The sequence below is a fragment of the Boleophthalmus pectinirostris genome, unplaced genomic scaffold (genome assembly GCF_026225935.1).
Source record: "Boleophthalmus pectinirostris isolate CB_2022bp ecotype Guang Dong unplaced genomic scaffold, ASM2622593v1 HiC_scaffold_19, whole genome shotgun sequence".
NCBI classification, from domain to species: Eukaryota; Metazoa; Chordata; class Actinopteri; order Gobiiformes; family Gobiidae; genus Boleophthalmus; species Boleophthalmus pectinirostris.
In genome coordinates, this window is record NW_026571140.1 from 23,278,095 (window position 1) to 23,292,760 (window position 14,666).

Genomic DNA, 14,666 nt, shown 5'->3' on the forward strand with positions numbered 1-14,666 from the left:
CATTTTTAGCAACGACAAAGGGAAACAAAGGGATGATAGGACTGTAGGGTGATGTTAGGTATGGGAAAATATGAAACTGTAATGTGTAACTATGTATTTGCGTGTGTGTGTATCTGGGGCTCCTTCTATAAGCTAAGGTACAACACTTTTTACAACACTTTCATAGAATTGTAGGAAATATTTTAAATGTTTGCATACATAAACAAATAAATAAATAAATAAATAAAAACAACTTAACTATCCACAACAAAGCACCATGCAGTAAATAATAAATAATAATAAAGCATGAACAAATGCTTAATTCATAATGAGAAAATAGTCGATACATGATTCAGGCTTAGTAATTATTAGGGTGTTAATTAGGTGATTACTAAATATAAATAAACAATTTCTTCATTAAGAATTAAGTCTTTGTTCATGCTTTATTAAAGGTTGAATAAGTTATTAAGAGTTACTCACTTTTTCTGACTGAGAAAGATGCGAATTTGAAATGTTGTATTTATTATTTAATTAAAAACACAAAAGTACAGGAAAAAGTACTCAAGAACCTCAGAAGCTTTTTGGCCTGTGTATACTATCTCCTGTTTTTTCCTCTACCCACTCCACTCTGATTCCCTCTGTTCTTTCCACACTCTCAACGGATGGATCCATATCTGTCGGTGTTAAATTATGCATGCCATAACTCAATAATGAAACAACGTAAAGATGGGCAGCCGCGGAACTGACATGGGATAGGACTGCTCTAACGCTGTAATGTCATCAGCTTTTGATCTATGATAATTATGATACCTCGCTATGCGTTTAGGCTACAGCATCCAGACATGATTTATTTATAGCTACCTGCTATACAGTTTAAAGGAAATCTCACAGCGAACTAGAGTGGCTCTTTAACTGCGACCACAAGGAAATCTTTTTTGTTGCCCGCTGAAGCTGTTATGGTGAAATATATACCAGACTAAAATTGTTATCTAAAAAGAGTTAGACCCCCGTCCTGCTTATTCTAAACCTTTCGACTTTACATATATTTTCTGCCCGGGTCGGTGAGGAGAGTAGATCACGATGAAAGATTGATGCAAATGTTTCATGTTGTCATGGAGCTTGACAAGATGTTTAATAGCCATTCACTTATCTGACAGCGCACAACAGCTTACAAATCATATTCTGATGAAAATGAAAAACCTCAAATGACTTTATATCAAATGGAAGCGACAACATGCTTTGACGTTACATTATATATTGGATATATTCTGGATTTGTGCATTAGATGGAGCATGTTTAATGATATAGAGTGAGCATAAATAATAATTGATGTGCATTAGTCATGTATAATGCATCTAAATATTGTGAATGATGTAGTTTATTAATTATGGCCTCACCTCCTGGAATATTTAGGTTCAGAATGATATGTCCTGATTGTGAGATGCTTTTGACCTAAAAGGACAAAACTGTATAAAAAATAATAACACATAAATAAATGGATCAAATTACACGTAAGTGATCTGTGCTGTTTTGATTCATTTGTTTCAACTTGAATGAAATAAATTACTGGCCTGATTGTGTGAAGGTGTGAGACAGATAGTGAGAGCCTGTAGTGTTTTGTGCTGCGTGCCGATACCCCCCCGACGCTGGCTGCATATGGCCGGGTTTATGTGTGAGTCTAACACGCAGCAGAGCGCTACACTGTTTCCCCACGTCTCTGTCCCCTGCTTACCATGCTCTACAGCCCACCACACTTAACCTGTCCTCTGATCAATGTGTGTATGTGCGCATACCCAAACCGCCTCACTATGTTGCCTGGCGCTTTTGTTAAATAAAGGAAATCTGCCAGCCATACTGAAGTCCTATAAGGCTGAAGTGTAAGGACTCAGTTACACCATTTAACTGTGCAACTAAGCATATATGTATATGTGTGGGCAGTCATGCATAGGAAATGCTGCATGTGATGTCGTTTGTTACAACGCCGAGCAAATTGGCCCCACAACAAACTCTTCTCTAAACCTGTTTAGTGGCTAAGGGGACCGGTGGACAAACAACTGTGAGGTTTATTAAAAGAACCAAACATATGCATCATTTTACTATATTTTTGATAACAATTACATTTGCAAAAATGCTGAGCAAAGAAAATGTTTTTCAAAGTAAAACAAAAAACAAAAACACAGTCAAAAACAAACAAAAAAAAAAAAAACATTTTTGCAATTTGCATTGCATTTTCCTCTTTCCTACTGAGAGCAGATTAATCTTAATTGAATTGAAAAAGACATATACAAGTACCTTTTAATGATTCACTTGTAGTTTATGACAGCCCTAAACTGTCCCGAACAGGCCACCTAAAGAGGGCAGTGTTGTTCTGCTAAAAACGTGCAGCCACTGACTGCTCAGGTCAGCGCGAGTGTGCGAGAATCATAGCAGTAAGTTACAATTGTACAACAATCTAATAAAATAGAGCTTGTATTATTCCTTGTGAACATACAGTGGATATTAGAATGATTTTAGCAGTGGCAGTCAGTGCTTTTTCGGAACAACATATTTTTGCAAATGGCTGAAGGTTTTTGCAAAAATTTATTATTGACAAAATAATTTCAAACTGTATTTTAAAAGAAAAAACTTAATTTACTGTTGCACTGAGAGAAAAGGTGTTGGATAAAAACTTTGAACGAGTTAGAAAAATGTTTAAGTTCTGAAGTTGGAAGTTGAAGTTGGAAAGCATAATTAAAAATGTCATTTTATTGACAGGTTGCAGTCCCTGTTTGCATTAGAGAATATGATAGGATGATGGGTCCAGGCCACAATACCATGACAGTCACCTGATACAGCGCATAGGGAGGGCTTGGAGAGCGGCTGGGAGCGAGTGACATGCAAAATGTGGGAAAACCAAGGAGTGGAATTTGAGCTGCAACTAAACTAAAGGAACAGACCTGAGTGAAGGAATGAAAGGTCAAAATGTGATGTAAAAAGTATTGCTGAAAGAAAAACAAGACCCGAGTTTGATTTGTAGAATGAGAAAAAGATAATCGATTGACTTAAAATGTTAGAAAGAAAGAGAAGTCGGGAAAGAGGGAGAGAGAGAGCGCAGAGAGCTTTGATAACACCTCTCCTAAATAATTAAGAGTTTGACTTCCTGTCTGTGGCTCCCTAATGCAGAGAGCGTCTGGGATGGAACAATGAGATCAAGTTTAGGCACACAGCATATACACTGGGAAGAGATGAGAGAACATACATTCAAGCCAAAAGTCTATACTGACAGCTTGTGCATTTGATACCTACTTGGGCAAAGAAGCCAACTGTGCAAGAAAGATTTTGATAGTTTAATAACATTGCAGTTTCGCTTTTCTTTTCAAATTAACCTTTGATTGCTTTATATTGATATACAGTTTATACAGGAACTTTTAGATTATAATTCCTGGATTGGCATTTACCAGAATCTATTCCTACTTAAACTGATGAGACAGTTAACAAATCAACACAGAGTTAATAGTTTTAATAAAAAATAATAATAATTGAAATGACCGTGGTTGTTGTCCTGCTTTCCTCTTGTATTTCCCATGTCGTATACATGCTTCTACCCATATCACAGCACACTCACAACAGAGACTAGTGGGCTATGCATTAATAAATAAAAGAACATACTCTATTCCCCGCTCTTCTGAATTAATAATGAGCCTACAAAAGACCAATTAAACACATGATTAATGCCATAATCTATATAATTGCAGGCAATAATTCATTGTGAGCTAATGATAGCAATACTTAATATCGATTCACAAGGGGTACCTCTACAGTAGTGCTTAATTCTTTCTATGAAGTGCCACTTCACAGAACAGGGAGAATTGCTATTAATAAAACTGTAATTGTTACATTTCGTCAGGCACTCATGAGCAGAAGCTGGTGGAAACAACACAATCGTTTATTATGTATAGGGCCTAAACAACATTCACTAGATTCTTCTAGATTTCCAATTAAAAACCCATTTTATCACTTTTTATTGCCTCCTCCAAAGACGTTTGCAAGCATATATTGGCTTGTTAGCTAAATAAAACAACAAATATTTAATGATAGATATTCACAAACATAGATCAGTGAAGGGTCAATGAATTTAGTGTAGGTTGGATCACCCACTAAAACCTGTCGTTGTCTAAGCCTGAGGTTGGGTTAACTTCTCAAACTTAAATCCATTTTCCTTAGAGAGGGAGGGCTGACTGAGACGTGATTTATTTATGAGTATTATATATATTTATATTGTGTGAGAATGTCGGTTTATATTAAAAACCTCTGTATTTCTGAGACAGTTGCAACAGAAACATACATTCATATAAATGGGGACAACAAAGCGAGTGGCATGTGAAAGTGTGATAGAGTGAGAGTGTGCAGATAAAGGGTGAGAGGGACTCCAGTGGTGGTTTTGGCTGAACGAGCCTCGCCAGGGGACAGGGACTTTACACACTGGCACATGGGGCTGCACAGTATTACAGCACATTACCATCTCCATTTGGCATAGTTTCTCTTCCTCATGCCTCCACATTTAAACAGGCATGTTTGTGTGCACATGCCTCCTGACCATAAAAGCCAACCACAGGTGCCTTGGGAATAGTCTACTGGCGACTGGCAAAGCTGATGCCTGGTCTGAGTCCAAGGCAGAGGGGAGTAGAGAAGGCAAGTGATTCTGAGCTTTAAAAACATCAGTTTTTAAAGCTCTTCTGTAACTTAGAATGGACCTGGCCTGTGTAAAACTATTAATAAGAGACGGGGCAGAAAATATACTAAATATGAAATTAGAGGTATTCAAAAGACTCAGCTCATTGCCTTTTGGTTTTGACTGTAATTAAAATTTGGGTTTCAATGTATACATCGCCTAACAATGATATGAATGAATCAACACTTTTTTTGAGGGGGGTAAAATTTACATTTTTGATATACATTTTAAATTCACATGGACAAAACAATTCAGACCTATAAAGTACTGGATCCACACCAAATTTTATCTTTAAACAATTCTGCAGTAAATGTATTAACTTGTATTAACCAAAGTAAAATTTCTGCAGACAGAATTTCTCACTGGCTTTTGTTTCATTGACATTGTGTGGAGTGATTATTGTTAATTCTACAATCCTTCACACAGCAGCATGCGTATGTGTGCATAGTGGAAGATGGCAGCAGGCCAACAACACTGCCCCCACTTAGGTTAGAAAAACCACGACTCACAAATCAGCCACTCCTGACACAATCATGATGCGCCATGGCCGTGTGCTTTGCTGCGTGGATACAACCTTCATTTACAAGGGTTCTGTAAGGACACTGGCACTAGGTTACGATTCACATTTTTTTACAGAATTGTTTCAGACTGTAGTGGTAAAGGTGGTTTTATTTTGGTTTGTATGAATTTGGTATATCAATAACACAATCTTAGTGGAGTGCAGAGGCAGTTATCAGCAAGTGTTTTAAGATTGACAAAATAAATAATACCCAATACAATGAGTTATGAAATGAGCAAGTTATCACAGAAAGAGCTTGAAAATCTTGCTGCTTACCAGTTACAGTGTGGTTCTTGGTCCCATCAGTGTGGGTTAGTATGGTTCCCACGCTGGTCTGGTTCAGGTAGTAGCGCTGCATGGGCCCATTGGGATGAGAGGGCCGGGTCCAAGTCACAAGGAGGGAGGTCGAGCTCAAGGCTGTGATCACCGGAGGATGCACCCCCTCTGGGACCCCCTGCACTGTCACCACACTCACCTACAAACACATACACAGAGGTGGAAGTACAGAACAGCAAAAGGACAAATTTAACACCATACAAAATATGAAGAATTTCACATATTTAACAGACAATAAAATGTGAGCAAAACAGATGGATATTTGCTGTGATTATTTATGAATGCAATTACCGTTATTACAGCCTTATAAACAACCTGACTTGAATGCAAGTCGGCATTTCTCAAATTGTAAATGTATTCAATTAAGCCAATTACAATTCAGAGTAAAAAAAATGAAGAGAGGAAATAAGAGATCTCAGTGGAGTGCCTTGCTATACCTCCCTTAACCCTCTCCAGGCAGGCGTTGCAGATTTGCAACAGCTAAATTCCAAGTACCTACTTACTCCACATCCATATTGTATGAGCTTTTTTTACTCAGGAGCCTTTTTGCCATCCATGCTGATAAACGTGGGGAATGCAGACTGTGCAAGAACGGTTACATGCAAACGGCCTGCCAGAAGTGCAAAATACTTTTTTTGTTTACAAGGGATAAAAAAGTCAGAATTGTATATCACTACCCCATACTATAATTTTCCCCAAATATCAGATTTTTCCTGATACTAAAAAATTATTTGAGCCTGAGAGGGTTAAAACATGTTATTGTTAAAAAATTTATATATGATGACAAAAAAATAAATAAATGAAAATACAGTGTAGTACAGTGCAGATGAACTGGTAATTGTAGATTCCCAGTGTTGTATCAGAGGAGTCCTGTGAATGCTGGGTGAATGTGAGATCACAGAATCACAGGGCAATCTGCTGCTAATGGCAACAGGGATATCCTGCCTTAATAGACTGTCACTAGCACTTCCCCCACCTGTCCCACACAGTGCAACGCAATTAGAACAGTGCGACTACAGCAAAGACAAAACACACTTACACAAACATACAAACACTTATGTATGCATGCAAGTAAACACAAAGTGAGGAATAATCAAAGATAGAACATGGAGATGAAGTCTGTGAGTCTAACACAGCAGAATGTTTTTAATGAGAAAAAAATCTCATGGATAAATGCAGAATTTAAATCTGATTACCTCCTTTAAAATGGGGAGCCTTAAATGAAAAATAATCACTTACTGTTAATTGAACGATAACATTTAAGAGGTTTAACTGACACAGAAGTATAGGCGATTTAACTAAAGAACAGACAGAAACAGATGAAAAGTCAGAACTGGGACAGTGTAGTATTGAGAGAGAAAGGAAACAAATAGCAGAGAAAATGGGACTACCACATTCAGACAGTGGCGGGCCAATCGCTCTTCCTTCTACTCTAAGTGACCAACCGTATTAGATCAGTACCTTCTGTTGTCACAGCAGGTGTGTGGCTGTGCACTTGTGTTTTGGTGGCCGGGTGTGCAGAGGGGGCTGATGCCAGGTAATTGGAGTGGTGTATTGGGTTAGCCCAACTTATCCCATAATTGGGACTGTTTGGCCAATTTTCACTGGTGTACAAAGTAATTCAACTCCCATCTCAGCCAGAGCAGGCTGTTTTTGTGTGAACATATTGTATAGTTGTATGTGACATTGTTGGGGTTTTCTTCAGTTATTATGTTATTCAAAAGTCAAATTTAAAAAGTCTTCCAAATAAGAAAAGTGTGTATGAGAAATCTAACTTTTTTGTGTTTTTGAGAATGCAGAATAAATGTATGTAATGAGGTGCAAGGAGAAAAGCTGTGATAAACAATTCATTAAATAAACATATTGAGACTTAACTTACTAACAACATTACCAAATATAAAGTACAACAGTACTATTTGTCATGGTGGTTTGTATGTAGTAGGCTTACACTACATGAATAACACTCAACTAATGATAGACAGTGTGCTACCAAAAGTAAATAAAACATCTGATACAGATGCTGTACCTGTGGGCTGTCAGCACATCCAGCCAGGTTACAGGCTCGCAGCTGGTAACTGTACTCTTGAAAAGGCCCAATTCCCCCAACATCAGTAAAGCTTGTCTCAACGCCACGGTAACGCTCTTGTCCATCACGTAATATAATGTAGTGAGTGATTTCTCCTGTTAAATAATGACACGTACACTTAGTCAGTGAATTGGACTATAAAGGGATGTGTGAATCTTATTGCAGTGCAGCACACCATTGGGACGAGCTGGAACCTGCCAGTGCAAGACAATGATGTCATCTCTGTCATTTACGCGGCTCCAGAGGGGCGGAGCCACTCCCCACGGCCGCTCTTCAAGTGTAGTCACGGCTACAGCATCACTGGACCCACGGCCAAAACTGTTCCAACCCCTAACTCTGTACTCATAGGTGGTGTGGGGCTCCAGAGAAGAGTCTTTGAGACAAGTAGAAAATCATCAAAACACATTACATGAGCGTATGGCACCAAAAGATGTTACTGTGTTACTGGATATAATGCACTGTGAACAGATCCATTCTGAAAAAATAAAAGGATGGGCATGTTGGGGAACAAGGAGGATCTGCACGTCATCGTACCAACATGTAGTAAAAGGAATCCTTAATAAAATGCATGCAATGTTCACTGGTGTAATACAAAGTGAATGGCCAAAGCTGTTGGCTGTTACCATCCCTCTGGTGGGCCCTTTCACATACAGATGTGCTGGTAGACAATCACACACATGTGTGCTTTACTTTTAAGAGTGCTCAGGGACTGCTGCCGTAAACGAAACCATGTTTTAACCACCAGTCTGGGACCCTTTTCTCTACAGTGATAAACACACACTATACAAGGTAGGCCACACAGTATCAAAAAGTGTTTAGATAAACTCTGAAAGTTACAAAGATGTACAAATGTGTTCAAATATAAATGCTATATTTGTTTTTCTCAGTTTAATTTTTAAGTACTGATACATGTGGATCTAAGAACAGAAAGAGCTGGTGCGTGCCTGCGTGTGTGTGCACGAGAAACATCTGGTGTATGGTGGGTGGTGACAGCTTTATGCTCCTCCGCCCAGATGGTGTCACAGCATCACCTAGAAATTCTCATCCTAACCACCCCATGACTAAACACACATAGGAAGTTATAGGAAAATATAAGCAAGCCTATATACAAACAGGCTATCATTCATAACAGCAACTGCCTCATGGACACACAGCACTATGGGATGTGTAGTGAAGTCAGAATAAAAATATACCAGAACGACCATACCTAACTTTAATGGCATATGGATGTAAAGCAAATGGAATCACCACATTACAGCTATTAAGGTACACTGCAGCAGCTGTCTCTGTGTGGGCATGTGATTGTATGGATGGACATCTGTCTCAAAAGCCAGCTAAATCCAGTGTCTGTCACACTAACAGAGCAATATATATGTGCAGGATGGCTTCTGCAGGTTAGCAGTTCTATAAGTGCATTTTCCAGATGGCCAAATGGAGTATTAGTGATTCTTCACAACCCACAAACTAATTGACATAATCGCATGATAATAACGCCATTTCCAGAGACACTTGCATATCTTTATATCAACAGCTCCAGTTAGAGTTTTTAATGATTTCATAGATAATACTGTAATACTGTATAAAACCACTCATCCAGTTTGCACATTAACTGAACATTACAGTTTACTATCACATGCAGAGAACAATTGTCCTTTCATATAGGACAAAAACATTGAGGGCCAGTTAGTAACATATATTGAGAAAAAGTTATTCAAAATTGAGTTACTTAATTAAAAATACAATGTGGATCACGTTTTACCTGTGAAAGAGAATTGTTTAGCGTCACCGCTGTAAACCACCTCCTCATGGGACGGACATAGGCCTGCTTGAAACTGCTGGATGTCATATTCCAAGTTGTTGTAGTCGTTTGCTATTTTGTATGAATAATTAAACTGTGGGTGACTGATTGTATTGTTCATGATTGCATCAGGGACACTATGAGACAGTGTCCATGTGCAGGAGCTTGTAGATGGATCAAGGTCACAGGATCCACAATACGCAGTGGACGCAGCAACTATGGGACATATAGCACCCTGCAGACACTGGTGCTGTACACAAGAATAAGAACAAAAGACAATATCATTTACACGTCAATCTTAAAAAACTAGTCAGTTTAAAAGGTTAAAATACATATATTTACTTCTAAGCATAATAAAGTAAGTGAACAGAGCATGTTTGAGTGTGGCATGAGATGGCCGTAATGACATCATTAGAGGTAATGAGAGTTCTTACCCTTTGTCCAAGAGTGTGTGTGTGTGTGTGTGTGTACTAATGTGTGTCTATCTCCTGCTGACAAAGGGCCACACAAACACCATATGACCCTATCTGATTAATGGACGACTGTCCAGTCTCCTACGACTGAGGTGACACTATGACAAAAATGCAAAACACAAACCAAACTTTATACATAGATGATTGTACATTAATAATATAAAGGTTTTCAGTTAGAATTATAGCCAAATAAACAACCAAAACAAACAAACAAAAAAAGATAAGTAAGAATAAAACCCTAAATATAGCTGAATGAAATAAACTGTTACTTAATATCAAGAATGAATGTAACTAAAACTAAATTAATGCATAAAACCTATATAAAATATGACTCACCTCCATGATTAAACCTGGTGTGGGTCTGTCAGCACAGATGTGGCGTTGAGGATCGTAGCCAATCCCGTTACAACATCCTTCATCCTGAGCTATGACCTCTGACCCACAGCACTGTAATGTCACTGTAGCATTTCCAGCAGGGTGTATTTTGGGAAATCCGTCATTGTCCACACAGCAAAGAGAAGTGGAGGAGTTTATATATTCATGGCCACAGCAGATAAAATCTGAGGAGAAATAATGATTTTAACTGATGCTTGATGCTAATGTTTTTGTCAAAAATTTCATATAAATACACAAAAGCATTCAATTTAAGTAAAAACTCTCACTATTACATCATCTGTGCCTCTTCTGCACTTCTCCTGCCTTTTTATTCATCTCTGTAATATTCAGTTTGCAGGTTTTATGTGCACATGAAGACGCAGTGTGTTTTTCCTAAGACTGCCAAATCTGACAGTGATTTGTGATATAAGCCTGCCACCATTCCCCTTCAACAGCAAGGTGACTTTTAAAATACATGATCCCATTTCTTTGTAAATGTTTTGCAGGTACCCATCAAGTATGTTTTTGTGCTTCATGTTAAGCTGCTTAAAAGTAAGAATAATGCAAGAAAGAAAGTAAAATAAGGACTCTGGAAATATTTAAATATATATTTGGAATGTAGCAGTTCACAGCATCTCATCAACTCAGGCTCAAAACTATTCGATTTGGTCATTTGAAAATATGTAGCAATATTTGACTGCTTTAATAATGCTCAAAACAGAAATCAATATATTACAGCATATTATTAATTACCCTTAAATGTGACAAATATGTATCACCTTGCCAGGTTTTGATATAATAAATGAACAAAATAAACCATGTATTTTTATAATAAATATTTTAAAAGAAATGTGTTTATCATTTTATCAGTTCTTTCAGTTTACCTTAAAGTGGTATAATTTGTTCTAAACTGAAAACTACCCTTTAAGTGAGCACATCCAGTTTAAGGTCAGATCTGTCCTGTTGTGGCCTTTCAGTGGATTAGGGCTATATTATTATACTGTCATTTACTGAGTCAGCAAAGTAACCCCCCGCTGAGAGCATGCATTGGAAATACAAATGAGACTGGTAAGGCCCTGCATGGTTTGAATTTTATATGATATTTGTATCAATGGAAAATAAGAATAAATCACTTTATAATGAATAAAAGCTCCTCATTGCGAATCATAGACCCGAACAATGTAAGACCCTGAATCCATTGTGATTATTTAGCTTAGAGAAATAATCAAATCTAAGTTTCATGAGGTCTTTATCAATATTATCCTGCCAGTGGTTGACATGCTGATCTGTGGCGTGATCTACCTCCAGCTGTGGAGCCCATTTCATCTGACAGCTCACATTAAACACCAAGTCATTGCTCTGTACCATGGCCTGAGCATTTAATGGGACAGCGGCTAGTTGCGGCATGATGTACTCAAATAGTTTAACAACCTAATAAGCATTTACTGTTCTCATGCACAAACACAGTTCACTTAAAAGATCAAACTGTAATGTATGTGCTGTATATTGTATCTGCACTGCATCCATCACCTTGTGACAGGGAAATGGTTGGTATGAGTGTGTGATTGTGTGATATAAAGGCAGTCTGACGGCCTGTAACTTACTTAGCAGCTGCAGCTGTTGCAGAGTGGGCGCTTGGGGGCCAATTCCCTCAGCGCTTTACTTCAGCTTCAATGACGCACAAATAAACAGCTCAACACTTTTCTAAAATAGCTATGCTTCACTCATCCCTAGTGGTCTCACCGTCACCGTCACAACCGCTGCTCCACCTGTGTTTGGACACCAGTCACTTCTGACAGCGGACCCAACTCTGTCCAAGCATTACAATAAAAATATTATTATAATATTTACTTTTCTATCAGTGTACAGCATATATTCTGTAAAATTAACATTTGATGCCCCTTGGTCTGGCAACCATCTCCATTCATCTGAGCTTGGAAGGAGCTCTTTCCTCATTAGGCTTCATTTAAAAATATCAACTTTAAAACACAAAAGAAATGTATCTAGCCTTGATGTGATAGGTCACACTCCATCATGAACATTTCAGGAATATCTGGTCTAATTCTTATTTTAGTGATACTCATACTCAGCAAAAATCTATATCGTTCTAGTTTTATCTGAGCATACACGCATCGTCAGGTCTGTTTGTGTAATTTCGCTCTTCATAAGCTGAGCATGTGTGTTTGTGAGCATGTATGTATAGACAGCATTTTATCAGACGCCTCTTGTTTTCTGTTTTGAATTGCACAACGCTTTCTCCCTAATCTTCAGATTTATGTTGGATTTGCATACATTTGTTAATAGCATCGGGAGCTTTGCGTCAACACAAGGTGCTTAGACAACGTGAATTATTATTAGGGTTTCAGCCATTCCACTTAATGATAAGTCAATATTTAGCCCTGCCAATGAACAACTGATAAAAATGTGTATCATGGATTAGGGTTATCCAAGCCCTCCAGGAGACCAAAACCCCTACACAACTTCCAACAAACCAATCACTTTTAAACCCCATTCCAAACGGTGATTTTATAGTGTTGTGCCAAACAACATGTTACGTCCATAGACTAGTATACAGTATAGTAGGTGATATGAGATTACAAGACAAACATCTGCAGTAAAAAGGACAAACACGGCATGCGTTGATTTTCTTGTGTATGTGCACACTTTCTGCTCCAAAGGGGCCAACTATATGCCATGTCGAGAGATGAAATCACAGTGGATGGACTCCCTCTCTGTGTTTCTCTGCAGACAGATGTGGATGTTTGAGCAGTCAGCATGCATAATGCAGACACTCACACACACCTACTCCTGTCCCAGTTGACCACTTGTCCTCTTGTCTTTAAAACTGCCTCTTTTTTTTTATCTCAAAAGCATTACCAGCTGGGCCTGTGTATGACAGGGTACCCTGTACACACACGTGTGTGTGTGTGTGTGTGTTGTTGCATTTATGTGACCTCCCAATGTGTGTGCATGTGTACTTTAGTAAATACTTTGGTGGCAGTTATATTTTCACCGCTCTACAGGGATTCACAGAGGAGGAAGACACAACAGACAGCTGTTCCTCTGTGTGTGTATAAAGTATCATCAAGAGACGACAGAGGAAGGAAGGAAAAGTACATGAAAGAGAAAGTGACACTAAAAGGAAATTACTTTTACATGGACCACATGTATCATAGTGTTGTTCTATTGTATTTGGCTAGTATTTAAAATTTTAGTAAGAAAAAATGCTTCATTTAAATAATGTATACAAAGCTTGTTGTGAAAATACCTGGAGCAAGTCAATGCCATGGCATTTGTGTCACAGCAAGAGCCAGTAACCCAGCCAAGGGAAAGTTTAATTGTGTTATGGGGTGAAATTTTGGACGAATAAAATACCTCCATTAAAACACTTATGTGACACTAAAGTGCATTTGTGTCTGTGTATTCCTGATTCATGATGTATGCAGCTTTAAAACAGCAGAGTAGTTTTACTCTTGACAGTCATTACAGTAAAACTAATAGAAAAGTCATCATTATAAATACATTAACAGAAAGAAAGCTCTATTTGTGTTTGTGAAATAGTTCCACTTCTAAAAAAGCCACTCTACTGGCCATTTGATGTTTGGTAATGATGCACAGTTGCAAACGCATAAGCTAAATAAAACCACAAAGCATAATAGAAACAGTTTACAGCTAAATTAATTCATTCAAACAACCAAACCCACAAGAAAAACATTTCTTTTCACAGTAAGTAACATGATTAGAGTACATACATTAAGTAAGATAATTAATAAAAATAAAGAGAAATGGAAAGGTAAATGTGGAAATTAGAGAATAATTTTTTGCAGATTTGCACATGCAAATACATCCACTCTCACAACTCTGCCAAGCTCAGAGTGAGCTAGCTTAACTACTGGGATAATTTCCCTACAGCAAATGGTCAGTGTGCCCTTGAAAAACATATTTGATTATTACTTTTTCTCCCCCTCCTCTTTTTTCTTTTAGCATCATCACAGCCATTTTCATCACGCGCTCTGATGATGGCATGGCAAGGCGCGTTAAGATAACACCCCAGCACCGCCAGGCTTTTAACACTTAAACGGTGAAAAAGGATATTCAGATTTGTCCTTGAACGTTTGGATGGGACCTGCTGCGCGAGGCCAAAGAGGGGTGGTGGTATGAGCAAGAGTTAAAAATGCATAGCAGTTTATAAGTCGCACATAGAAGCGCTAAACAAATGCTCGGTCAGAGAAGACAGAAAAGAAAAAGTGTGAAGGGGAAATGCTGAGTTCACTGAACAAAGAAAGCCAAGTGCAATGTGGGGAGGGCAAAGACATAACAACATGCACAAATATTTTCTAATCCCACCT

General features: G+C 38.1%; 1 protein-coding gene across 1 annotated transcript in view; it reads right to left on the bottom strand.

Moving 5' to 3' along the window:
• ush2a (Usher syndrome 2A (autosomal recessive, mild)) overlaps positions 1-14,666 on the bottom strand; it is a 115,568-nt gene that overhangs the window by 27,383 nt on the left and 73,519 nt on the right. The window contains 5 exon segments of the mRNA XM_055154316.1: positions 5,526-5,724; positions 7,612-7,766; positions 7,847-8,044; positions 9,431-9,719; positions 10,279-10,502. Coding sequence (XP_055010291.1) covers positions 5,526-5,724; positions 7,612-7,766; positions 7,847-8,044; positions 9,431-9,719; positions 10,279-10,502 — 1,065 coding nt within the window.